The sequence below is a fragment of the Erythrolamprus reginae genome, chromosome 3, assembly GCF_031021105.1.
Source record: "Erythrolamprus reginae isolate rEryReg1 chromosome 3, rEryReg1.hap1, whole genome shotgun sequence".
NCBI lineage: Eukaryota > Metazoa > Chordata > Lepidosauria > Squamata > Dipsadidae > Erythrolamprus > Erythrolamprus reginae.
Genome location: NC_091952.1, coordinates 28,994,497 through 29,021,254, shown reverse-complemented (window position 1 = coordinate 29,021,254; position 26,758 = coordinate 28,994,497). Strand labels below are relative to the sequence as shown.

At 39.5% G+C, this 26,758-nt stretch overlaps 1 protein-coding gene across 5 annotated transcripts in view; it reads left to right on the top strand.

Annotated features, from left to right (window-relative positions):
- Nucleotides 1-26,758, top strand: part of EYA2 (EYA transcriptional coactivator and phosphatase 2) — a 169,545-nt gene that overhangs the window by 85,168 nt on the left and 57,619 nt on the right. For all 5 annotated transcript variants that reach the window (XM_070744678.1, XM_070744677.1, XM_070744676.1 and 2 more), the window contains exons 3-5: nucleotides 1,691-1,739; nucleotides 5,249-5,391; nucleotides 13,591-13,707. In XM_070744678.1, the coding sequence (XP_070600779.1) occupies nucleotides 1,691-1,739; nucleotides 5,249-5,391; nucleotides 13,591-13,707 (309 nt within the window). The remainder of the gene's footprint in view (nucleotides 1-1,690; nucleotides 1,740-5,248; nucleotides 5,392-13,590; nucleotides 13,708-26,758) is intronic.

The following is a 26,758-nucleotide window of genomic DNA, read 5'->3' as shown; positions in this document are numbered from 1 at the left end:
TGTTTTTTTGCTTTTGTTTGCTCTTTCGCAAAAAGCAATCACCAGTTTATTTCAACTACCCTTTGCCTTTCTAAAAAAAAGTGAAGCAAACTCAGAGTGATGTAATACTCTGAGAATTATTTTTACCTTGCAACACATATAATTGATCAAGGGATTTTTCAAGAATGAATATCCACAATCAGTCTGGTAAATGGAAATTATACATTATTATTATTTATTAGATTTGTATGCCGCCCCTCTCCATAGACTCCGTAGACATTGTGCTTTAGCTGTGAAAATAATCTTGAGATTTAGATTGCTAGTTTGAGTTGACCTTGCAAAAAAAACAGAAAGAAAAGAAAAGCAGGAATCATCATCTTTTTCTTCATCATCATCATCCTTAATCAAAAGCACAATTTTTGTATTCTTTTAGATACAGATTTACAGTTTCTTGAATTATTTGCAAAGAAATTTTTTCATAGAGAAGTGAGATTGCTGATAATATTAAAGCCAACGATTTAAAAGCGCAAATAGTTGCCTTATTGTTTTATGCCATTTTAGAAATTGTTAGCAAAACGTTTTCAAACATGTCTTCACCCATGACTAGTGGAGACTTTGTTTTGTTTGGGAAACACGAGAGGGGAAGGCAGGTTTTTTTTTTTTTAAAAAAACTGTTTTTACTGTTTGGGATTATTCAGAGAGTGCTTGACAACTAGGAGCCCTATTTGGTCATAGTGTGTTTAACTATTGTGAATACCTCTTGAAGCTATTCCCAACAACTTGCAGCTTTCTGAGAGACTTGTCTTTCTTTCTGACAAAACCATAACCCATATATTCAGATTACAGAATGATGACAACAATGCTATTCTATCCTATCTGTGCCTGAGCTGAAAATTAGGTCATTCCAACTAGATTTTGGCTGCTGACAATTTAAGAAAAGAGCCTTCATATGTAGTACTACAAGAGTGACATCTTCTATGGTACCCAGAAAATAAATGCAGATTTATGCATGACGAATCTTCTTCATGTATTAATACAAAGTACATGATGTGTAAGGCCAAGGTTCACTTGACCATATGTTGGTACATACACGAGTGTTTTTTGTATGGTGGCCATAAGGCCTCTTCAAATTACAATTGAAAAATTTAATTCAAACTCCCTAATTTTTGAAATAAAACTGCAAACAAATGACTAAATGCATTATCCATTTTATCTTACAATATATCCAAATTGTTTGGTTTTCTGAATGGTTAAAATAGAAATGCCAAAAAAATAATTTTAAAATAATTGTTCAGTGTATTTGCTGATGGCTCTGAATTTTTCCTGCTAGAGTCTTGTAGGCCGTAGACGGATACTTTCAAGCCCTTGTGAAATAAGTAAATTCCAATGGTTTGAGAACTCTTTAAGAACACTGATGACTTTGTTTCTTCATTTTACTAAATGACTTATTTAAGTGACTTAAATGTTTGTCATTAATATGTCCCCTTCAAAGAACAGCGTACTTATCCATTGTCTCTCATTTAAATACTGATACTTGCTTTAGCTGGGTCCAAATATATTATATTAACATAACCCATAACCTTGAGAACAATTATGAATGTGATTATTATTCTTGTACTGCAATTATTCAAAGATCTTGGCAAGCAAAGAACAGATTATTATTTCATTGGCATACAGTTGATGCATTAGCTGTACAAATTTTGTTTTACAGGCAACCGGAAATCTTCACCTCAACATTCTTTTCATCTTTACACTACCAAGTAAGAGAACTACATTATTGAATTATTGCTGTCAAAATAAAACATTTGTTTTTAGGGATTGTCAGCCAGTTATAGAAATATTCCATTGTGATTTGAAGTACATTTTCTTAACACATTTCCTCTGATCGCTCTGAGATTCATTCCGAGTAGAAAGGATAAATTGATGCTAATCAGTATGAGCATAGTATACATGCACACACAGAGGTATTCTGAAAGCAAATTATTATTTAGGTAATGTCCACATGTCACAGCAAATATTATTACACAAGAAGCATTTTGCCTCCATTGACAGGCCGTTTTCATTTATCTGCTGATTGTGCAATATGTTGGGCTAAAAATTCCCATAATTTTTAATGTCATTATATTTGGACAGGGAGTCATTGCTCACAGTCGCTCATGCCCTTATCACCCCAAGGTTCAATTACTGCAACGCTCTCTACATGGGGCTACCTTTGAAAAGTGTTCGGAAACTTCAGATCGTGCAGAATGCGGTCGCGAGAGCTATCGTGGGGCTTCCTAGATTTGCCCACGTTTCTACAACACTGCGTGGCCTGCACTGGCTGCCGATCAGTTTCCGGTCACAATTCAAAGTGTTGGTAATGACCTTTAAAGCCCTTCATGGTTTTTGACAGTTAGGGGTTTTTATATAATTTTTATTATTAGATTTGTTCCATTGTATACTGTTTTTATTACTGTTGTGAGCCGCCCCGAGTCTTCGGAGAGGGGCGGCATACAAATCTAATAAATTATTATTATTATTATTATTATTATTATTATTATTATTATTATTATTATTGATTATGTATGCTGGAAATTAGGAGGAAATATAGTCTGGCATATATAATAGGCATTAAGTTGTAATAGAGTATAGTACAACATATAATGTCATCTACCATGGGTTTAAACCAATTCAGATTATTTAGCAAACTTATTCTATTATTGAATTAAATGTACCCAAGTTTCATGTCAAGATCTCATAGATTAGTCATGCAAATGTTGTTGCTGCTAATCATTTTTATGAGAGGGGTTGGTCCAAACTTTCTTAAAGAAGGCAGCAGTATTATTACTACCCATTTGGCCATCTATGTTTACAAGACTAAGTCAATGTTAAGCTTTGAGCATTTTGTGACGGATCAAATCTTTGTTCTTTGAAATAAACTGATTTTTCTGGATCCATTTTGGTCAAGGGTCAGAACTGGTTGTGGCAGAGTTGACTGCTCTGCGAGAAAAGTACAGGAATGTTATCTTGTTGATTTTCTTTGACCTCTCAGTAGCTTTGATATAATTGAACCAGCTGCCTTTTTTGGATAGGTCATGACACAATTCCTGTGGAAGAGTTCCATTCTGTAATTGGATGTTTTTAGAAGGCAACTCCATGTGCTTTGACTTTAGCATACATCAATTTCATCTCCTGTTTAAAATTGATTAGGAATTGCTGCATGAAATCATCCAGTATATGAAGGGTATTACTGTCAGAATTCTTATGGCATGCATTTTCCCCTCCTATGTACAGCTTTATGTGTCTTTGTTTTTGATAGAATTCTACTCACCTGTGATAATTTTATTTGTTTGTTTGTCAAACATGTATAGGATGGTAGTAGTTTGTATAAACATTGTTGTGGTTAGCTCTGGCCCAGCTCCTGCCCCAAGGACTGTGGATGTGGGGGAGACATCCACATGCTGCAGGCCTGTTTTGCCCCCGGTGGAATCTGATGATGAAGGCTCCTCTGACCAAGAAGACATGAGTGACAGGGAGGAGGAGAGTGTGGCAGACAGCTCAGAAGGAGATCAATTATCTAGCTCCTCCTTGGATTCAGAACAAGAGTTAATGATACAGCCACGCATGTGGAGAGCAATGCATAGGCAGCAACAACTGAGAGATTATTATCAAAGAAAATGAGGCCACCTGTGGTTGGGTGGGGCTGTGGTAATTAGTGAGGCTGCTATAAATAGCAGCCTGTGGGTTTGGCCATTGTGGAGGATTATCTGATCGTTGTGTTTCATGACTGCTTTACTGACTTTGACTTTTTGTGTGCTGATTTTTCCCTGCTTTGAAACTAAACCAGAGCAAAGTGTGTTTCAGTTTGTGAAAGAAGGACTGTGAATTGCCTCACAGCTGCAAGCTAAGTATCACAGGACTGATAAGGGACTTGTATAAATTACCAGTTTGTTTGGAGACGAGTGCTCTTTGCTATGCCAAAAGAGGGCTTAGTTTAAGTGAATTTTCATTATAAAGAACACTGTTTTGAATTTTCAAACGTGTGTGTGTCTGAAATTTGTACCTGTGAATTTTTGGGAGGATTCTACCAGAGAGCCTGACAGAACAAACATAATGTAAGCAAAAAAGTAATGATAAAAGAGGACAATCGAACAGTAGGATAGGGATGGTAGGTGCGCTTATGCACGCCCCTTACAGACCTCTTAGAAACTTGGAGAGGTTGACTGTAGACAGTCTAAGATTAAAGTTTTGGGGTTTGGGGAGAAAATTACAGAGTCTGGTAGTGAATTCCAGGCATTGATCACTCTACTGCTGAAGTTGTATTTTCTGCAGTTGAGTTTGGAGCGGTTTACATTTAGTTTGAATCTATTACGTGCTCGGGTATTGCTGCTGTTGAAGGCGAAGTAGTCATTAACAGGAAGGACATTTTGGTATATGATTTTATGAACTAAAAGCATTTAGATCAGATTGGCGGTGACGTAGTTGTAAATTGTCAAATCCCAGTACTTCAAGTCTGGTGGAATAAGGTATTTTGTTGGGAGTAGAGAAGTGAAGGACTCTTTTTGTGAAATATTTCTAGACTCTCTCGATTGTATTAATGACTGATATGCAGTGCGGAGTTAAGACAGGTGAGCTGTATTCCAGAATTGGTCTAACAAATGTTTTGTAAGCTCTGTTTAGCAGTGTTATATTGCCAGAGAAGAAGCTACGAGAGATTAGACAACTCTTAGTGCCTTTTGACTAATGACTCTAATGAGACTGTAGCACTCTCGGACAAATCCAAAATATTGCTTGATGGTAATCCTATAACCCTCACTATTATATGGCCTTTATGGCACAAAGTGCCTTTTGGACAGTTTTGATACATATTCCAATCACAATACTTTCTAAAATTGGAAATCTGAATTACTTCCAGGGATTGTAATAAGGGCTGTCTCTGAGATCGGCTCAAAACTACAAAGCAAAATATGGATCTGACAATTTCAGGATTGTGATAGAATAGAATTACTGGCATAATACCAAGCATAAAAGGTATAATACCCAGAGGAAAGGTGACCATGAATTTAAAATAACACCCTTTCTCAAACAGAAAATTAGATTAAAGAAAAAAACACTCTCCGTTGCTATTTTTACAGAGAATATAAATGCTTCCATTTTACAAATAAAACATTTGAGGGAGGAAAAGCTATTTTTCCTTTCCAATTAACGCCTTAATTATTCATGTTATCTCATAGCCATTGCCGAGCGTGATCAACTGATGTAAATGGTGTTTTTTTTCTTTCTTGATTAGACATTATCCCCATATAGTAACAGTTCCATCCTTTGCAACAATGGCTACTTATGGGCAGACTCAGTACAGTGCCGGCATCCAGCAAACTGCTGCTTATACTGCATATCCACCCCCTGGACAACCATATGGGATTCCTTCCTATTGTAAGTAGTGCACTGGTTAATAAAAAAAATTCGGCTTCCTGAATTGTTTGCATTTTGATTTGATTGACAATTATCTGGATAGATGTTGTTGAACTGCATCAAGTTTGTAAGTCTAACTGCATGAATGTCTCTTAAATTGGAAAACCAAAACATTGCAGTATACTATTGAGAAGGCTATCTCAGAAGAGTATCTGAACAGTTCAATTCAGGATTTTTCATACAATGTTTTCAGAACAATTAATTGACTGATATATAACTGGTAATGTGATTGTTGTAATTTATGCATGCTAATGTATGTATGGGAGTTATTAGATTTTTCCCTTTGTTTCTTATGGAATATCCCATCAAGTTAATAATAATAATAATAATAATAATAATAATAATAATAATAATAATAATAATAATAATTTATTGGATTTGTATGCCGCCCCTCTCCGCAGACTCGGGGTGGCTAACAACAATAATAAACACAACATGTACAATCCAATAATAAAAAACAACTAAAAACCCCTATTATAAAACCAAACATACACACAAACATACCATGCATAACTTGTAATGGCCTAGGGGGAAGAGCTATCTCAACTCCCCCATGCCTGGCGGTATAAATGATTCTTGAGTAGTTTACGAAAGACAGGGAGGGTGGGGGCAGTTCTAATCTCCGGGGGGAGTTGGTTCCAGAGGGCCGGGGCCGCCACAGAGAAGGCTGCTCCCCTGGGGCCCGCCAAACAACATTGTTTAGTCGACGGGACCCGGAGAAGGCCAACTCATGGAAACCTAAAATTCCACACAACCCAGTTTGAAAAATTCTACTTTTAGTTGATGAAAGATTCAGCAGCTAAGCTGTTGACCAATTCTTGATACCAAAGTCATATTTTATCTGTCTTAAAATATTATTTATGCAATGCTGTTGCTAATACTAGAACCAATCCAGTAGAAAATTGGGAACAGCTGTGATGTCCCACCCAAAGCTGCATTGCATTTTACATTTCCATTGTGGCAGAGTTGCAAAGAATGGGCACTTGCTTTGAGCCTCTGCCTAAATTTGCTTTCAGAAGTTGTGGGTGCTTCATCACTGGAGGTTTTTAAGAAAAGACTGGACAGCCACTTATCTGAAATGGTATATATAGGGTCTCTTGCTGGAACTTCCAAGGTCTCTTCCAGCTCTATTCTGATTGATTGATTGGTAATTTAAGCAGTTCCAAATTGCCCTGTTTAGCCATGATTCTTTTTATTAAACAGTCATCAAGTAAGTAATATTTTCAAGTTAGAAATATCTTCTTATTTATTAGTTTTCTAAGAACCTCTGATGCAAACTTCTCAAAAACATAAAAGAGCACAATATGTGATTTAAAGTAAAATAACTGGCCCAAAGGTTGGACTATGCAAATAACTACATTGATCTACTCAATTTCCTATGTACAGTGGTACCACATCTTACGAACGCCTCTTCTAACGAACTTTTCGAGATACAAACCCAGTGTTTAAGATTTTTTTGCCTCTTCTTCCAAACTATTTTCACCTTACGAACCCAAGCCGCTGCTGCTGGGATGAAGGGGTTTCTTTGTTTTTCCTTTTTTGAAGAAAGAAAAGGGAGGGGCGGCTTGGAGGGAGAAAGAGTTTGCAGAGAACAGCGTGCTTGCAGAGGCACTGAAAGTTTGAGTTTGAGTTTGAGTTTAATCAGATTTGTATGCCGCCCCTCTCCGTAGACTCGGGGCGGCTCACAGCAACACAATACAATGTAAAACAAATCTAATATTTAGGTTAATTAAAAAACACCACAAATTAAAACCACTCACACATACTAGCGCACCATGCATAAATTTTGTAAGCCTAGGGGGAGGGAACATGTCAATTCCCCCATGCCTGACGACAGAGGTGGGTTTTAAGGAGCTTACGAAAGGCTAGGAGAGTGGGGGCAACTCTGATATCCGGGGGGAGTTGGTTCCAAAGGGTCGGGACCGCCACAGAGAAGGCTCTTCCCCTGGGTCCCGCCAAACGACATTGTTTAGTTGACGGGACCCGGAGAAGGCCAACTCTGTGGGACCTAACTGGTCGCTGGGATTCGTGCGGCAGAAGGCGGTCCCGGAGATATTCTGGTCCAATGCCATGAAGGGCTTTATAGGTCATAACCAACACTTTGAATTGTGACCGGAAACTGATCGGCAACCAATGCAGACTGCGGAGTGTTGGTGTGACATGGGCATATTTAGGAAAGCCCATGATAGCTCTCACAGCTGCATTCTGCACGATCTGAAGTTTCCGAACACTTTTCAAAGGTAGCCCCATGTAGAGAGCATTACAGTAGTCAAAAGGGTGTCTTTTGAAGAAAGAAAAGGGAGGGGCGGCTTGGAGGGGGGAAGAGTTTGCATTAACAAAAGTAGGAGAACTGGGTGCTTGCAGAGGCACTGAAAGGGTGTCTTTTGAAGAAAGAAAAGGGAGGGGTGCCCCCCCTTGCCTTTCTTCCTTCCCACTCACCCTTTAGCCTAGCTTTGCTTCTTCCACCCGCCCCCTTTAGCTGCTCCTCCCTGCCCTCTGTTTGCCTCCCTTCTAAAGTTTGGGATTTTCCTGAAGGATTTGCATGCATTATTTGCTTTTACATTGATTCCTATGGGAAACATTGTTTCATCTTACGAACTTTTCACCTTACGAACCTCCTTCTGGAACCAATTAAGTTCGTATCATGAGGTACCACTGTATATGCAAATAACTCTACATATGTAATTCTGCTTCACCGACCTAAAGTGATTGTAGGCTTATACTGACTTAATGAATCACACAGCCTAAGTCAGCATGTTCATATTATCGACTGTTCCAAGATCTAGAGTCCTCGACCATAAATTTAGATACTGAATCTAAATTTAAACTGCCAGCCCAGTTCAGTTTCAGTTTATTCTGGCATGACAGGTTTTATGGTAAATTATAGGAATATATTAGATTCCAGAAATCCAAAATGTATTACTGCATGTTCTAACCCATTGCATTGCTTCTTAATTAATAATATTAGACACACATTTAGGGATTTTTAGCCATCCTTTAAAGATTTGGTAATTTTTCACAGTGGTTGCCCTTAATCAGTTCTTCATCATTCTAGATCAGTATTCATATATACGTAGTTTAAAAGAATAGAAATAAAGAGCTGGTATTATACTTGAAATTCTGTACTGTCTTCTCATGGAGCTTACATATGAGTAGACATATACTCTATAGGAACTCTTCATGATTTATTATATATCCTAGATCAGTGTTTCCCAACTTTGGCAACTTGAAGCTATCTGGACTTCAAATCCCAGAATTCCCCAGCCAGCGAATGCTGGCTGGGGAATTCTGGGAGTTGAAGTCCAAATAGCTTCAAGTTGCCAAGGTTGGGAAACACTGTCCTAGATTATGACTTTTAAAAAAATAATAAATTGACACTGACTTTTAAACCATTCATAAATTTAAAAAAATGTAAATGAGTTCCTGATCAGTTGATCAGGAACTCATTTAATTTTTTTTAAATTTATGAATGGTTTAAAGTAAGTGGCCAAGGATTGCCACAAATAAGTGGCCAAGGATTGCCACAAAGAGGGAGTCGAGCTATTCTCCAAAGCATCTTAGTGTCGAACAAGAAGCAATGGGTGGAAACAAATCAAGGAGAGAAGCAATTGAGAACTAAGGAGAAATTTCCTGACAGAACAATTAATCCATGGAACAGTTTGCCTCCAGAAGTTGTGAATGCTCCAACACTGGAAGTTTTTAAGAAGATGTGGGATAACCATTTGTCTGAAGTGATGTAGGGTTTCCTGCCTAAGCAGGGGGTTGGACTAGAAGACTTCCAACTCTGTTATTCTATTCTATATTTGTAAGTAAGAAAATTTGAAATCAATTCATAAACCTCCCTCTATAGTAGAAATACAGGCCTTTTGATTCTAATTTTAATCGTGGTGACTTGAATTTTTTCCCCTGGAATCATACTTATATACAGTAGTACCTCTACTTACAAACTTAATTTGTTCCATGACCAGTTCTTAAGTAGAACAGTTTGTAAGAAGAAGCAATTTTCCCATAGGAATCAATGTAAAAGCAAATAATGTGTGCGATTGGGGAAACCACAAGGAGGGTGGAGGCCCCATTTCCTCCCAGGAGATTCCTAGAGAGACCCCATGGAGGCTTCTCCCCTCCTTTTCTGGCCCTGTTTCCTCCCAGGAGATTCCTAGAGAGGCCCCACAGAGGCTTCTCTCTACCTTTTCCGGCCCTGTTTCCTCCCAGGATCTCCTTGTTTCCTCCCAGGAGATTCCTAGAGAGGCCCCACGGAGGCTTCTCCCTGCCTTTTCCGGCCCTGTTTCCTCCCAGGAGATTCCTAGAGAGGCCCCATGAAGGCTTCTCCCTGCCTTTTCCGGTTACAGTTTTGGAGGCTCGGGTTTGTACCCTGTTTCCCCGATAGTAAGACACCCCCGATTGTAAGACGTATCGGGGGTTTCAGGGGGGTCGGCCAATATAAGCAGTACCCCGAAAGTAAGACATATGTCTTACTTTCGGGGAAACACGGGGGTATTGCCGCCTCCATCTCATCTAGCTGCGCGCCGCCTCCTGCCCACGTCCACACCGTCCCCCTCTCCATACGTCGCCGCGTCTGCCACCTCCCTCTGATCTTAATGAGCGCCGCCTCCTGCCCACTTCCGCGCCGCCCCCCTCTCCATATGTCACCGCGCCGTCCCCTCTCCATACGTCACCGCGCCACCCCCTGCACTTGTCACTGCCGCCTCCTGCTTAAAATACGGTAATGCACACAGTATTAATCATACATCAGTAAAACATACACACTGGCATACTGGGGTATCATCTGCTGTTTTGTGGTGAATACAATACTGTTCAGGTTGTTAATAAATGTTAATTTTATGGTTAAAACAAAAAATTTGACAATTTTTTTTCCAATATAAGACATACCCCGAAAGTAAGACATAGTGGGGCTTTTGGGGATAAAAAGAAAGTAAGACACTGTCTTACTTTCGGGGAAACACGGGGTAAGTGGAAAATGGTTCTTGAGAAGAGGCAAAAAAATCTTGAACACCGGGTTCTTATCTAGAAAAGTTCGAAAGTAGAGGCGTTTGTAGGTAGAGGTACCACTGTATATGTAAGATTATATTAGCTGGATAAAAGACAAGTAAAACACTGAACAGTTGTTATTAACTAGTCTTTTGGTGACTAACTGGTGTCTTTGGTCCATTATATTGCAAACATTTCTTTATTCATCTATTTATTTATTGCCACCATCCCATAAGACTTATGCTGGTGTAGAAAGATATTTGGTTAGGAGGCATCTGTTAAATCTGTGCGGTTCTTACACATCCTATAGATTACCTATCTGTATCTTCTGAACAATAACCTCTCCTCTCCCCCCAATACACCCACCATGCAATCCTGTACATTCTGAAAAATCCCACCTGGCAGACAACCAAGAACAATGAAGTACTATTGTTTTTTTGGCTCAAAAGTAAAACTATCCCAAGTTCCTAGACAAAACGGAGAACTATGTGGAAATTAATTTGGTGCCAAGTTATTTCTTTGTCTGAAACAGGCTTCCAGAAAGCATCTGTCACTGAAGATTAATTGTGGCCAAGCCTATAATGTGTTGAGTGTTCTGCATATGCAAGTTGCCGATTGCAATCAGAATATAAATGTCAGGGAAACAAAAACAATTTCTCCTACCGTACACCCACAAAAGTCCAATTCAGATACCAACAATTACGGAGTCGGCAATAGTAACTTATAATCACTCATGGTTTCCCAAACAAATCGGCTTGTTTTGGGCCTGGGATGTTTGTTTATTTAAAATATTTCTATAGCTGCCAATCTTATGGCAACTCACAAACAATAATCAAGCAGTAAAAACAGCGAGGAGTATAAAAGCCAACGAAAAACTTCCTGGTGTCCAAATGCAATGAATCCAGAACAATATTTAGAACTTTCCTGGGCTCCAGACTCATACTATCTAAAGCTTTGTGGGAAAAGCCAGGCCTTCAGAGCTTTTTGGAAGACTGGGAAGATAGTGTCTGGAAGATCTACTCTCTGAAGATCTGGAGAGTAGGGAGGTTCTTCCAAAAGGCAGAGTCATGGTACCGTGAAGGTGTGCTATCTAGGCCCTGGTAGGTGGCAACATTTAAGGGATAGCATGCAGAGAAAACCCAGACCTGGTATAACAGACAGATATTCCCAGGAGGAGATGACTTTGCAAATATCAAGGTTGTGTGCCATTGTTATCCCATAAGGGAATTTGCTCCATTTTTTTTATTTTTTTATTTTTGAAAAATACTTTATTGATTATTTACATTAAAAAAGATTAGGTATAAACACTATAACAATACAACATTTACAGGGTGCATGAAATTACATAAGTTTTTATGCATAGGCATCCTTCAGAGAAAGAAAGAGAAGAGAGTAAAGTGTGACAACAAAGGACGTTACAACATACATACATATATACATTCAAAACAAAATAAAGCATTATGCTTGATACATGAGTTATCCTGGTATCAGAGCTTAATATTTACACCTGCTAGATTGCAGGCTAATTGTTTCATGCAGCATAATATATACATATACATATATATATATATATACATATATATATATATTCCTTCTTATTTGTTATTACTTATATATGTTAATTTATCACTAACGTATCCATTTCTATGTAATTGCTTTCCTTTCCTAGGTGTGCTATGTAGGCCCTGGTAGGTGGTAATATTTAAGGGATAGCATGCAGAGAAAGCCCAGACCTGGTATAACAGACAGATATTCCCACGAGGAGATGACTTTGCAAATATCAAGGTTGTGTGCCATTGTTATCCCATAAGGAAATTTGCTCCATTTTTTAAAAAATGGCTGTAAGAGACAACCGTAAATCAATGTTATTGGGCAGATACAAAGCTTGCAATGGGATCTCTTCTATTTTAAAGGTAAAATATGATTCATATGCTGTTCTGTATACATCTGTGACCTCCCCTGCAATTAATTGTATAGCAAGATAAATGCTATACAAAAAGTTCTAATTTTCTTGAAAGGCCATTAATAGAGCCTTCCTTATTTTCTAAGACAGTGCTGGCGAACCTTTTTTCTCTCGGGTGCCAAAAGAGCGTGTGTTGGTTATGACCTATAAAGCTCTTCATGGCATCGGACCAGAATATCTCCGGGACCGCCTTCTGCCGCACAAATCCCAGCGACCGGTTAGGTCCCACAGAGTGGGCCTTCTTCGGGTCCTGTCGACTAAACAATGTAAATTGGTGGGACCCAGGGGAAGAGCCTTCGCTGTGGCAGCCCTGGCCCTCTGGAACCAACTCTCCCCAGAGATCAGAATTGCCCCCACCCTCCTTGCCTTTTGTAAACTTCTCAAAACCTACCTCTGCCGTCAGGCATGGGGGAATTGAAATATGTTCCCCAGGCCTATATAATTTATGTATGGTGTGTTGTGTGCATGTTTTTTAAATTATTGGCTTTTAACTTCGTATTATTAGATTTGTATTGTACATTGTCTCTATCACTGCTGTGAGCTGCCCCGAGTCTACGGAAAGGGGCGGCATACAAATTTAATAAATAAATAAATAAAATAAATTGTGCATGCACGAGTGGCCACACCCATAATTAAATGCCTAGGGAGGTCAAAAACAGCTTCCCTTGCCCCCCCGGATGCCCTCTGGAGGCCGGAAATGGCCTGTTTCCCAATTTCTGGTGGGCCCAGTAGGCTCATGTTTCACTCTCCCCAGGCTCCAAAAGCTTCTCTGGAGCAAGGGAAGGGTAAAAACACCCTCCCACATCCCCCCCGGAGGCTCTCTGGAAACCAGAAACGCCCTCCCAGAGCCTCTGTGTGAGTCAAAAATCACACACATGCACATTGGAGCTGAGCTAGGGCAACAGCTCGCGTGCCAGCAGATAGGACTCACCGTGTCACCTGTGGTACCCGTGCCATAGGTTCGCCATCACTGATCTAAAATATGAATAAGAATTCAAATTGCAGATTTGACTTACAGACTTACAGATTTTCTTCCCTTTCTTCTCCAGATTGTCCTTTATTTTGGAGATTGTTCCACTTTCTGCTGGATGAATTAGGGGTACAATAGGGACAAACACTACTGAAAATAATCTTAGTGTATCAGACATTTGCACACGGTTCATATCAGCTTCGCAGTAATATATATTCCTTATTCTTTGTCTCCTAAGCCATCAAAACAGAAGATAGCCTGAGCCATTCACCTGGTCAGAGTGGGTTTCTTAGCTACGGATCCAGCTTCAGCACGGCAACATCAGGCCAGACACCTTATGCTTACCAAATGCATGGTTAGTATGCAAAATCTGTCTCAGCCAAGAACACCTACAGAAAGGGTCAATGTGTCTACTTTAGCATTCTGCTTTGTTCCATTGGAACAATTTTCTCAAACAGCACTCAGAATGACATTGAGGCAACCTTGTGCTGCACAGAACTGCCTACTCTAGTGTGCAAATTGACTAAGCATTATTTGTTTAAAAAAGTAAAAGGTCTAAATTTTGCAAAAATGGGTAAAATGTTATAAAATCATTATGGGTTTTTTTTCATGAAGACCCAAATGATTTTAGTTATTTCAACACTCTCTCTCTCTCTCTCTCACACACACACACACACACACACACACACACACAATACACAAACACACCCATGCAAACATACAAATATGCTATTTTGCGTGACTACACAGATATATAGTCATATATTATATCATTTTGCTTCCTGAACGAACTGCTTCCTCTATTACATTATTTCCCATATTTCTTTGTTTAACATTTTTACAATGCAGATTACATTTGTGTCATTATATTTAAATCCCCATTTGTATATAATTCTTTATTCATAGATATTAAGTATTTTTGTATTTTTGCACCCTGAATATATATCCGCATACTGCCTATATATTCAACTTATGGAATGCAGTCAATGGCTTGTTAGGTTAAAAGTAGGCTCTTAGAAAACCTAACTTATAAGGAATAGCATGAACAGTTTTGAGGTGGAAATGGATTGTGGTTGTGCTTATGGCATATTCACTAGGATCTATCAAAACTGACAATTACCTAACCTTACAGTTAGAAATAAAAAAAATGAATTAATGAAAGAAAAATATGTCATGTGCCTGATTTAAGTTGTAATAGAATTGAATAAGTGGTCTGATCCTCTGGCATTGGATCAATAAATATATTCAATAAATTTAATTATGAGTAAAAGGGATAAAGTGTATCAGCAAAATATGAATTGGCCCCTTCTATATTAGAATGGGTGTTTATGAAAATCAGAATCCATAATTTGGCAATATACAATGAATGATGATTATAGAAGACCAGGAGATGAGTTTTAGGGGGAATTATGCAATGAATGAAATCCATTCTAAACGAAATCTCTTCTAATTGGTGACTTGAAGTTGATGGTTCAGATGAGGTGAGTGAATATGGAAAAAGAATGCATGATGACTGATAGTTAACTGCTTAGAAACCTGGTAAAATGTAGTTTCAGCAAATGTGTATTCATACATATACATGCTAAAGCAATGAATATAAATTTAAGATAGTTTTGATTGTATATGAACAAAGAGTGACAGAATTAGTGAAGAATGCAAGGGCAATGGGAGTTTCTAAATGTGGAATGGGCTATTGTTTTGGGCATTGTCAGGGATAGGTTTTGAGAAAAACTGGACAGGGAGGTAAAAAAGAAAAGAGAAGCAATAAAATAAACAAACATGAAAGTAGAATGACTGCAGTGAAATAAATTATTTTTACACAATAATCGTGCTGCATTGTCATCAACCCACTTTAAATCTTGGTGTTCACTTTCGAATTTTTCACCTGTGCACATGAATCTGTTTTCACAATGTTTTAAAGTCTACAACATAAATTCTCCCCACCACTATAAGTAGACTCTCTTTTACTCAAAGATTTTCAATAGTTGCTTTATGGTGCTTTGGTTTCCATGCTGCTAATTCTGGTGTGATTAGTGGGTTCCATGAATCCAGACTGATTGATTAAGTGTGTGAACTCTGAACATTGGTGAACACAATATTCAAAGAAAATTCACTGGGTGAACTGAGTAACTGAATGTTACTTCACTGATGGTACTGTGTGTATGGTGAGCATATACCGTACGTTCACAAAGCAGTTTTAAGGGTGGAATAATACCCAGAGACTCAAATTCTTTTCCAGCAAAAATAAATTAATCTCAGCTGTGTAAAAGAAGAAAGAGTCCACCAAACCATTGGGTTTTTTTTAATGTCTTTAAAAAAGCTCTTTATCTCCGGACATTATTTACTTTTTCAAAGTGCTGATGAAAGCTCTTCATGGGATGCTCAGAACATTTCCTTCCTTCTTTTCAGGAATGTGCTTTCAGAGTTTTCCCACACTGTATACACCTGGGAGGGCAGGCTACCCTTCTTGTTTTCCTCCCTTCTATTCCATAACTTTCACAAGCCTCTTAAAGGAAAACACGCACTCCCCCCCTCAATGCATCGTGTAAGGCCCCATTGCCTTACGTTAATGGTCTTGTTGGCTATACAGCAGAGTGCCTTGATCTGACAGACCAGAACAGCTGCAAATGCAGTCCAGCCCCCACTCTGCCTTTCGAATCCAATTGAGGTGTTCCTTACACTTGACCCTGCAACCAAAGAAAGAGATGAATTCCCTTGGATCTTTTGACATTCCTCGTAGGGAGTAACCTGGTCTCCTTACATTGGTTGCCTGAATGTGCTTTGTTCTACGGGAATCTTTTAAATGCTGCAGTTGTGCCAAAAGGGCCACTAAAATTTATAGGGGCCTAGAACTTAGAGGATCCCCAGCAGATCCCTCCTGGTTCGGACCTGTTAGCCTGAACTGGTAGCCACCTGCTGGTGATGTCACAATGATGTCACGGAACTGCTTTGGTTGGTGCCAATCTGAGGGCAACGCCATCTTTTATTTTATTTTATTTTGGATGTTTTATATCTTTTAGACTTCTTTTGGGGGGGCGGTTCCCCCTGCACATGTGCAGAATCCAGGTTTCCAGCACTGTGCATGTGGTTGTCATCTTGTTTTAGGGTTTTATTTGGGGGTGGGGGTTTTTTTGATTTGGGGGGATTTTCCCCCAGGTTCTTTTTCTCTCTTGCACATGCGCAGAAATCGACTCTCCAGCACTGTGTATTTAGTCGCCATCTTGTTTTCGGCTTGTTTGGGGGGTGTTATATTTTTTGCCACTGCACATGCGTACAAAGCATGCACACGCCCATGAGGTGTGGCCATCCAGTGTGGGGGGAAGGGAACCAACAGCGAGGTAAGTTAGAACCCATCCCTGATCCCCAGTAGTAGAATCTAGGGTTCTTTAACCTAGAAGGAAGTTAGTATGATGGAACTACATAAAATTGTGCATGGAGACACATTTTGGCCTTGTGGTTTATCAGACTCCTTAGATTAGTGATGGCGAACGTATAGCATGGGTACCAAAGGTGGCACGCAGAGTCATATCTGCTGGCACATAAGCAGTTGCCCTAGCTCAGCTCCAACATGCATGTGTGCACCGGGCAGCTGATTTTTGGCTTGCACAGAAGCTCTGGGAGGGCATTTTTGGCTTCCAGAGAGCGTCCAGGAGGATGTGGGAGGGCATTTCTACCTTCCTCCAGCTCCAGGGAAACTTTTGGAGCCTTGGGGATGGCGAAATACAATAATAATAATAATAATAATTATTATTATTATTATTATTATTATTATTTATAAGATTTGTATGCCGCCCCTCTCCGAAGACTCGGGGCGCCTCACAACACGATAAAAACAGTATTATACAGGCACAAATCTAATATTAAAAAACCCTAAAAACCCTATCATAATTAAAAACCAAACAGCACATACATACCAAACATAAATTATAATAAGCCTGGGGGAAAGGTGTCTCAAATCCCCCATGCCTGGCGGTATAGGTGGGTCTTAAGTAGTTTATGGAAGACAAGGAGGGTGGGAGCAATTCTAATCTCCTGGGGGAGTTGATTCCAGGGGGCCGGGGCCGCTACAGAGAAGGCTCTTCCCCTGGGGCCCGCCAGACGACATTGTTTTGTCGACGGGACCTGGAGAAGGCCAACTCTGTGGGACCTTATCGGCCGCTGGGATTCGTGCGGTAGCAGGTGGTTCCGGAGGTATTCTGGTCCAATGCCGTGTAGGGCTTTAAAGGTTATAACCAACACTTTGAATTGTGACCGGAAACTGATCGGCAGCCAATGCAGGCCACGGAGTGTTGTAGATACGTGGGCGAATCTGGGAAGCCCCACGATGACTCTCGCGGCTGCGTTCTGCAAGATCTGGAGTTTCCGAACACTTTTCAAAGGTAGCCCCATATAGAGAGCATTGCAGTAATCGAACCTCGAGGTGATAAAGGCATGAGTGACTGTGAGTAATGACTCCCTGTCCAAATAGGGCCGCAACTGGTGCACCAGGCGAATCTGGGCAAACGCCCTCCTCGCCACAGCCGAAAGATGATGTTCCAATGTCAGCTGTGGATCGAGGAGGACGCCCAAGTTGCGCACCCTCTCTGAGGGGGTCAATAGTTCCCCCCCAGGGTAATGGACGGACAGATGGAATTGTCCTTGGGAGGCAACACCCACAGCCACTCCGTCTTGTCTGGATTGAGTTTGAGTTTGTTGACACCCATCCAGTCCCCAACAGCCTCCAGGCACCGGCACATCACTTCCACTGCCTACTGGGCCCACCAGAAGTTGAGAAACAGGCCATTTCCGGCCTCCAGAGGGCCTTCGGTGGGTGGAGGAAACTGTTTTCGCCCAACCCAGGGATTGAATTATGGGTGATAGCACCCACCCACGCTCTTTTGGCACCCCAGAAAAAAAATGTTTGCCATCACTGCCTTAGATTCTTGCAGCATAGTGAATTATAAACTTTCAGTGATCGCTCCTTTGTCTTGAGAGAGGTAAAATTGAATGTCTTTTTACTATACACTACTTTGAGTTGTATCTAGGAAATTGTAGCAGAAAGGAACAACAGCTACTGGTATTTTCTATAAGACTTCATAGGGTAAAATAACATGGCAGTTTTCATGCTAATGCTCATGAAACAGTTGCATAAGCAGGAAGTCATCTTTGGATTTAATTTCACTCCTTGGTTGTGTATGATTAAAAACTACCCTCCTATGAGTCAGAATGAATCAGTCCTATATTTTGATTCAAGCATTTAAAGAAAAATACATAGCCTAACTGGCACAATGTCTTCTGCAAGAGCTATTTGTGCATTTTATAGTTTTTGCACAGAATTGCCTGCAAATAGGAAGATAAGCATTCTATTCATTCATTCATTCATTCATTCAAACATTTGTTTGTTTGTTTACACATACATGCCCCCCCCACTCCCAAAGGATTCTGGGCTGCTTACAACCAAATACACATAAAACATAATATTAAAACCCCCTAAAAACAGTTCAAAACAATTTTAACAATTTTATTAGATGGATCTACTTTCTTTTCTCCTAAACATATTTTAATAACTGCTGGAGGCAAAATAATTATATGAAAACCAGACATATAACCCTTTCCACACATGAGGAGGCCTTTAGCAGTGTATGTTGCAGAATATGCCAGAGTGTTATGTAATTGTGATACTATTTAGTGATAAACCATTGCAGTATCAATAAACTACTTTTCTGTGCTCATTGCATGCCCCAAGCAAGCAAATCCCAAAGGATTTAACTAATGCTGGCATGAAAATCTCTTTCGTTTACTAATCTCAGTGGATATATACCTTCAGTGTGGTAATATCAGTTGCTAGGAAACTTGTGTAAGAAAATGGATCTACATTTTTAAATGTTCTGGTTAGCTGCTTGTCAGTCATAGTGGGAATAGAATACTGGATTAGGAGATCCTTTGATCCATTAAGGAATTTATTTGGCCTGTTTATTACTTTTAATAAGGTATTACAGGGCTCTTCTATCTCACGCGCTTTCCATTTCTTCATCCTTCCAAAAGACTTTTTAATCTGGACAATTTCAGATGTACTCTGCTCAGAATTGCCATTCCTGAGAATGTTGGGAGTTTTTATTCATTCATTTATTTAGTAAATGTATATGCCAATTGTCTCACTGCAAGCAACATCACAACATCTTGTTTTATTGGTTCCCTGTTGTGTGTTTTACTTATTTCTGTGATCGTGGGTGGCTAGTAGCCAGGCAGAATATAAAACCATTAAAATGTTTAAAGCATTAAATTTAATCAAATTGAATACCGTATTTTTCGGTGTATACGACGCACCTTTTTCCTTCCTAAAAGAGGCTGATAATTCGGGTGCGTTTTATACTCTGAGTGTAGCTTCCCCCCCTCCAGCCCTAACTAGCTGCTAACGATCTTCCCATCTCTTACCTTGCAGGTTCTTTCATTGTTTCTCTCTGCTAAGAATGTTTTCCAAGCCCTAAGTCTTTGCAGGGTTTTTTTCATTATTCCAACTTGCTCTGAGTAAATTTCTTTCCAGCCCTAACCAAGTGCTAACAATGTTCCCAGCTCTTACCGGCTTGCAAGCTCTTTCATTGTTACTCTCTGCCAAGAGTGTATTCCAAACCCTGTCTTTGTAGGGTTTTTTTTTCATTGCTTTACTTGCTCCAGATGTTTCTTTCCAGTCCTAACCAGGTGGGAATGATGTTCCCAGCTCTTACCCGCTTGCAAGCTCTTTCATTGTTACTCTCTGCAGTGAAGAATGTTTTCCAAGCCCTAAGTCTTTGCAGGGTTTTTTCCATTGCTCTACTTGCTCAGATTGTTTCTTTCCAGGTGTTAATGATGTTCCCAGCTCTTACCCACTTGCAAGCTGTTTCATTGTTAGTCTCTCAGAATAATTTTTTTTAAAGCCCTTAACCGGGGGATAAAATAATGTGCTGAAGCTGACCAGACTAAGTACGCTAGCCAAATGAATACCTGGTAAGCAGATTCTTTTCTCTATTTTCCTCTCCCAAAACTAACGTGTGTCTTATATTCCGGTGCGTCTTATACTCCAAAAATACAGTATCCTAGGAATCAAATACAAACAGGGTGGAGGTGGGGTCTTCTCAGTCTACTAACCACCTCCAGCATGGAAAAATCCCATCAGGATCCCCAGCCAATTGGCAGAACCAGGCTTTGACTCCAAAGGGGTGAAGTGAATCACACCTCAAGGGATGCAAAGCCGTGGCAGGCGAAGCCTTTTCCTAGGAGCTGCAGGCACAATTCCTTGGCCAATGGAATCTGCGGCAGGTCCCTTCCACCGGAGTGAGTGGGGTGGGCCAATCCCATTGAAGTTGTAGTCCACCTATATAGAAGTTGCTATGGTTGGGAAATACTTACATTGTACAATCATTGTTTACATTCTTGTCCATCTCAAGTTGCTGATAATGGGCAAGGAATACTTAAGTATTCCTGCCAGTTAGTGAATGGGAGAATGCAAAAATAATCATATTGGTTTCTTGGTCATTTAGAGCAGTGTTTTCCAACCTTGGCAACTTGAAGATATCTGGACTTCAACTCCCAGAATTCCCCAGCCAGCATTTGCTGGCTGGGGAATTCTGGGAGTTGAAGTCCAAATATCTTCAAGTTGCCAAGGTTGGAAAACACTGATTTAGAGTAACAAAAATGTTTTCACTCTGTGTAGAAAGAGCCAAATAAAATTGCTTGTCTCTCCTCTTCACTCCCCTCCCACACACAATGTTATGTATATTTGGCAGTTTATGAAACATCTCAACTGTTAGTAGAATGAGAAAAGATTTATGTTCCTCCATCATATAAATCCCATTAAAAGCTGTGATGATAGCACAGCACTAAGTTTTGCAGTCAGTGATTTCTTTCAGCAGCTGCAGCTCCGTAGATTGCAGTGTAGAGTGAACTGCGTGTTGTGTTGGGTGGGGAAAGGAAAGTAATGGCTTGTTTGAATTCAAAGGCTGGGAAACAGTTCAGGAATTAAATGCAGAGAGTAAATCAAATCAAGCCTTGTGTATTTTTTTTTCTCCTTCAGAATGCAGAAACTGAATGACTGGGAGGATTAAGATTGACTTAGTTGATAAGGTTGCTTATAAAATCTATGAGAGATTTCCAAGTTCAAGTAAGGAGAGGGAGAGGAGAGTCAAGAATTCTCCCAAACTCTTTTGCAAGTTGAATTGCTCTACAACTTGCACATGAGCCAGAAGATAATCAGCTCAGTTTCCCCCAGGAAAATAAGGTTGTAAGAACGTGGCAAAGGTGTGGCATTGATACTGAGTCATCTGGAGGGGCCCAAGTTAAGATCATACTGGCAGGATGCCATTGTTCCTGAGTATCTAGATCAGTTTTCCATATCCTTGTGCCTTTGGACACTAATTATTTCTGGTAAGAGATAATGAGGAGTTGCAGTCCAACAGCTCAAGGATACAATATGTTGTGGATGGTAGATCTAGATATATTTTTCGGGGTGGGGGAGGCTTGGAGAAGATCTAAGTGCCAAAGCCCACTGCAACAATATCGCCAAAAAGGCTTCTAGAGTTGTTAACCTGATCCTACGTAGCTTCTGCTCTGGCAATCTCACACTACTCACCAGAGCCTACAAAACTTTTGCCAGACCCATCCTTGAATACAGTTCATCTGTCTGGAACCCACACCACATCTCGGACATCAACACCTTTGAAAATGTCCAAAGATACTTCACCAGAAGAGCCATTCACTCCTCCACTCGAAACAGAATACCCTACGAAAGCAGACTATCAATCCTTGGTCTTGAAAGCTTAGAACTATGATGCCTAAAACACGATCTAAGTATTGCCCACAAGATCATATGCTGCAACGTTCTACCTGTCAATGACTACTTCAGCTTCAATCGCAACAACACAAGAGCACGCAACAGATTCAAACTTAATATTAATCGCTCCAAACTTGACTGTAAAAAATATGACTTCAGCAACCGAGTTGTCGAAGCATGGAACTCATTACCTGACTCAGTAGTGTCCACCCCTAACCCCCAACATTTTTCCCTTAGACTATCCACGATTGACCTCTCCAGGTTCCTTAGAGGTCAGTAAGGGGCATGCATAAGTGCACCAGTGTGCCTTCTGTCACCTGTCCAATTGTCTCTCCTTATCTCATTTATCTTTTCTTCCTTTCAAATTTGTTCACCTATACTTTTATATCTTTTCTTCTATTCGTTTCTTTAGTTTACTACATATCTATTCTCTTCAATGTGTATTATGTTTTGGACTAAATAAATAAATAAAATAAATAAATAAGATGAAGGTCAAATAAATAAATAAGATGAAGGTCAAAGAAGATGAAGATTTGCCTCACACGTCCCGCCAACCGATTGGATCTCACAGGGTCGGCTTCTTTCGTATCCTGTAAACCAAACAATGTTGGCTGGCGGGACCGCGGGGGAGAGCCTTCTCTGTGGGGGCTCTGGTCCTCTGGAACCAACTCCCCCCTGAGATCTGCATTGCCCCCACCCACCTGGCCTTCCAAAAGGCCTTAAAAACCTGGCTTTGCCGCCAGGCCCGGGGTCATTGAGCAACAACACACTGCTCCGACTTTAATCGATGCATGACTGACAGATGAGGATGAATGTTTTAGGATGTAGGTTTTATGATGAATGATTGAGGGGTGAATGTTTTAATTTATGGGGTTTTATAGATTGTATCATTTTTAATCCTTGTACGCCGTCCTGACTCCACTGGAGAAGGGCAGCATATAAATCTAATAAATGAAATGAATGAATGAAGATCAATTAAGTTTTTATTTCCAAGAAATAGAGAATTGAAGACAGTTCTGTTTACAATAGAGCGGACAACAATAATGGAATGAAGAGCTGGTGAATGGACTTGCTCTTTAGGATTCCTCTCCAGGTAAGGAGAGAACTTGGGATCGCCCACAGGTGTACCAGAAGTCACTACTCATGACAGGTTTAGCACTGAGAGACAAGGAAACATGGTCTTGGCCCAAACTGGTCCCATGTTTGAAATATTTACTGGTATTTTACTGATCACTTTTGAAAACTCCTTGTTAACTGTTTTTTGCTATTAAAAACCTCTGGAATGACAAGTTTTAAAGCACTGGGTAAGTTTCCCTTCAACCCTTAGCCAAATAAGCTTTCAAGATAAGTTTTAGGAATTTTTTAAAAATCAAGAATAAGCAGAAAAAATGATTACAATTTTAATTTTAGAAAGTTTCAAAGATATCAAGAGTCCAGATGGATTAGAATTAAGATTTTGAAATTAATTATAAATATCTTTGCTATGAAAAACTGCTTTTGTTTTTAATCAGCAGATGGGACTTCTTGTCATGAAAAGAATTCAAGTGCTAAAAGGAATAAAAAAATTAAGATTATTAGCAGTAAACGGAGGGACTATAATGTTGATTTATGTGATCGTCTTTAAAATAGATATGTTGCTATCTCTGATGATAACCCTTTTTACTGATATCAGGATTGAAATGAAAATGATTTCATTGGAGATAAGAGATTGGATTTATGGGAAGAAGACATTATTTATTCTATTAGATACTAAAGGAGATAAATTACTAAAATTGTTTATTCTTGTGATGAAGAAAGAAGTAATTTCTTTATTCTGTTCTTTGTCTCTATGATATTATTTTCTCTTTCTTTTATCTTTCTCTTATTTTTTGCACTTATTTTTGTTACTGTCATTCTTTTGTTTTTCTTAGTATGCATTAGTTTTTATCTTTTTAATTGTAACGTTTAAGAAAATTGCTATTAAAATTGCTATTGCTATCAGTTGATTTCTGTAACCACCAGACTACAAAAACAAACCCACATTGATGAGCTTCTGTGGCTTGTGGAACACAGATGGCTTCAACTGGATACTCAGCATAAATCTTCTTTTACATGTTGAAGTACCTATGGCAGTATTTATTGTACACATTAGCGGTGGTGGTTTAGATGTCTCACTGACACAGCCTTGGTATTTGTTACAATATTCCTTCGGGGAGCCTCTGAAACTTGCTTTTGCGGTACACTTTTCAGTATTTCCTCAAGAAATGTAAATTACTCTGTATTATAAACTTTAGCTACATCTACCATTGTGAAAAATACAGGAGATGGAGAGACTGCGTTTGGCAAATTGTCTCTGCAGTGCTTCAGCTTCATAAAACTAAAACCAGTATAGAAATGTACTTGTCCCTTTTCTCCCAAGTTTATCTCACAGCTGGTTTGTATTAGGTGCAGTCTAAGATTGTGGAGGCAAAGTTATGCATCACATCACCATGAATGCAAGAGAGGCCTCCGCTCAGGACAGCTTTGCAGTAGTGGCAAAGGCTCCTTTTTTCACAGAGCTTCCAAGCATGAGATTTCCTGTGCCAAATGTGCTATGGTTTAAAAACCAGTGTTATATGATAGACCAGTAATGGCGATTTTGCCCATTTTTGGTGAATGCGCATGCACGGAAGCAAAAATATCGGCAAAATCACTGAAATCTCGCTCTCAAGATTTGGCTTCCAACACATGCACAGAAGCAAAATCTCATGCCAATGTGTGCGTGCCCGCCCGGCGGATGTGCCCGTGCCCCCAGCGGGAGCGTTTCAGTAGCACCGGCGAAGAGGATCCCCCGCCTGGATCTTATGGGAAGGAATTTTGCATTTAGTCTAAAGTGAGCAGCTGCCTCTTGTTCATACATTTTACCAGAATGGAGTGCAGTTAATAGCCATGTGTAAAACTTCTCACATGTGAAATGAATCTCTAAACACCAAGAATCCTGAACCAACACATTATGGGATAGGAACCAATTTCCATTAGCAGAATTGAATTACCCAGAATGTCTTCCAAGCTGGCAACTGCAATAAGCAGAATCCTGAGACATAATAACCTAAATATACCAGGAAACAGACACCTCAAATCTTGTATTACAGCTTTCCCTTTGCCATAATTTTTTCAAACTGTTTTTAAATTAGGAAACATATCATAAGGCAATCTGAAACTATAAATTATGGCCCACAGGAACAACCACATGCATATGGAAGGCCCAGAATCTGGATAAGAATCCAGACAAGAATTCAGATCGTGCTACATCTGTTCTTGAGAATCAGTTGTAGGTGTTATGACCAATAGAGCCAGTTTGGTGAAGTCCTCAGCAAGAAACCAGAAGATCATGAGCTCTAATCCTTCTTTAGGCACAGATGGGTGATCTGAGTCCTGGCACTCACTTTCAATCCTAGGAAGGCTCCAATGACAAACCACTTCTGAAAACCCCCACTAAGAAAACTTCAGGGACTTGTCTTCCCTGTTCATCACAACAAATACAGTATAAACAATGCTAGTAACTTATAACCTTTTAAAATATTACAAGTGACTTTGTTCTTATAGCTCAATTCTTATCATAGAAACATAGAAACATAGAAGTCTGACGGCAGAAAAAGACCTCATGGTCCATCTAGTCTGCCCTTATACTATTTTCTGTATTTTATCTTAGGATGGATATATGTTTATCCCAGGCATGTTTAAATTCAGTTACTGTGGATTTATCTACCACGTCTGCTGGAAGTTTGTTCCAAGGATCTACTACTCTTTCAGTAAAATAATATTTTCTCATGTTGCTTTTGATCTTTCCCCCAACTAACTTCAGATTGTGTCCCCTTATTCTTGTGTTCACTTTCCTATTAAAAACACTTCCCTCCTGGACCTTATTTAACCCTTTAACATATTTAAATGTTTCAATCATGTCCCCCCTTTTTCTTCTGTCCTCCAGACTATACAGATTGAGTTCATTAAGTCTTTCCTGATACGCTTTATGCTTAAGACCTTCCACCATTCTTGTAGCCCGTCTTTGGACCCGTTCAATTTTGTCAATATCTTTTTGTAGGTGAGGTCTCCAGAACTGAACACAGTTATCTATAACCAAATCCTTAAAACTTGATTGTTCTCTTAGTTAGCAACAGTCTATTAAGATTACCAAAGTTGGCAGCAGGTCTTTTTTAACACTCATGAAATAAATCAATTTTAGATTTTTTTCCATTCACTTTTAACAATCTTGATCTTTAGTCCTTCCAAATACGTAATGTCCTAGAATTTGAGTTATTCCCATTTTTTTTATTTGTCCCCTTTCACAAAACTCTTTGTGTCTGTGTGAGAGAGAGAGTGAATGAGTGTGTGTGTGTGTTATATATGTATGTCCTTAAACCAGTAATTAAAATTTCTTTCAAGAATCATTGAAAAAGATTCACATGTTACTTTTCATTCCAAAGGTTCCTAATAGCAGAAAAGCAATTAATAGGAAATTTCCATTAATAATTATAAAAGGAAGTATGTGAACCTATGGTATGTCAATAAAGGCATCCACCAGGGTTTAGGTGAAGTTGATGTTCTGTCATTTCCCATAGCAATAAACCCATTGGATACTACTTTCCTAATGAGGAGCAACTGT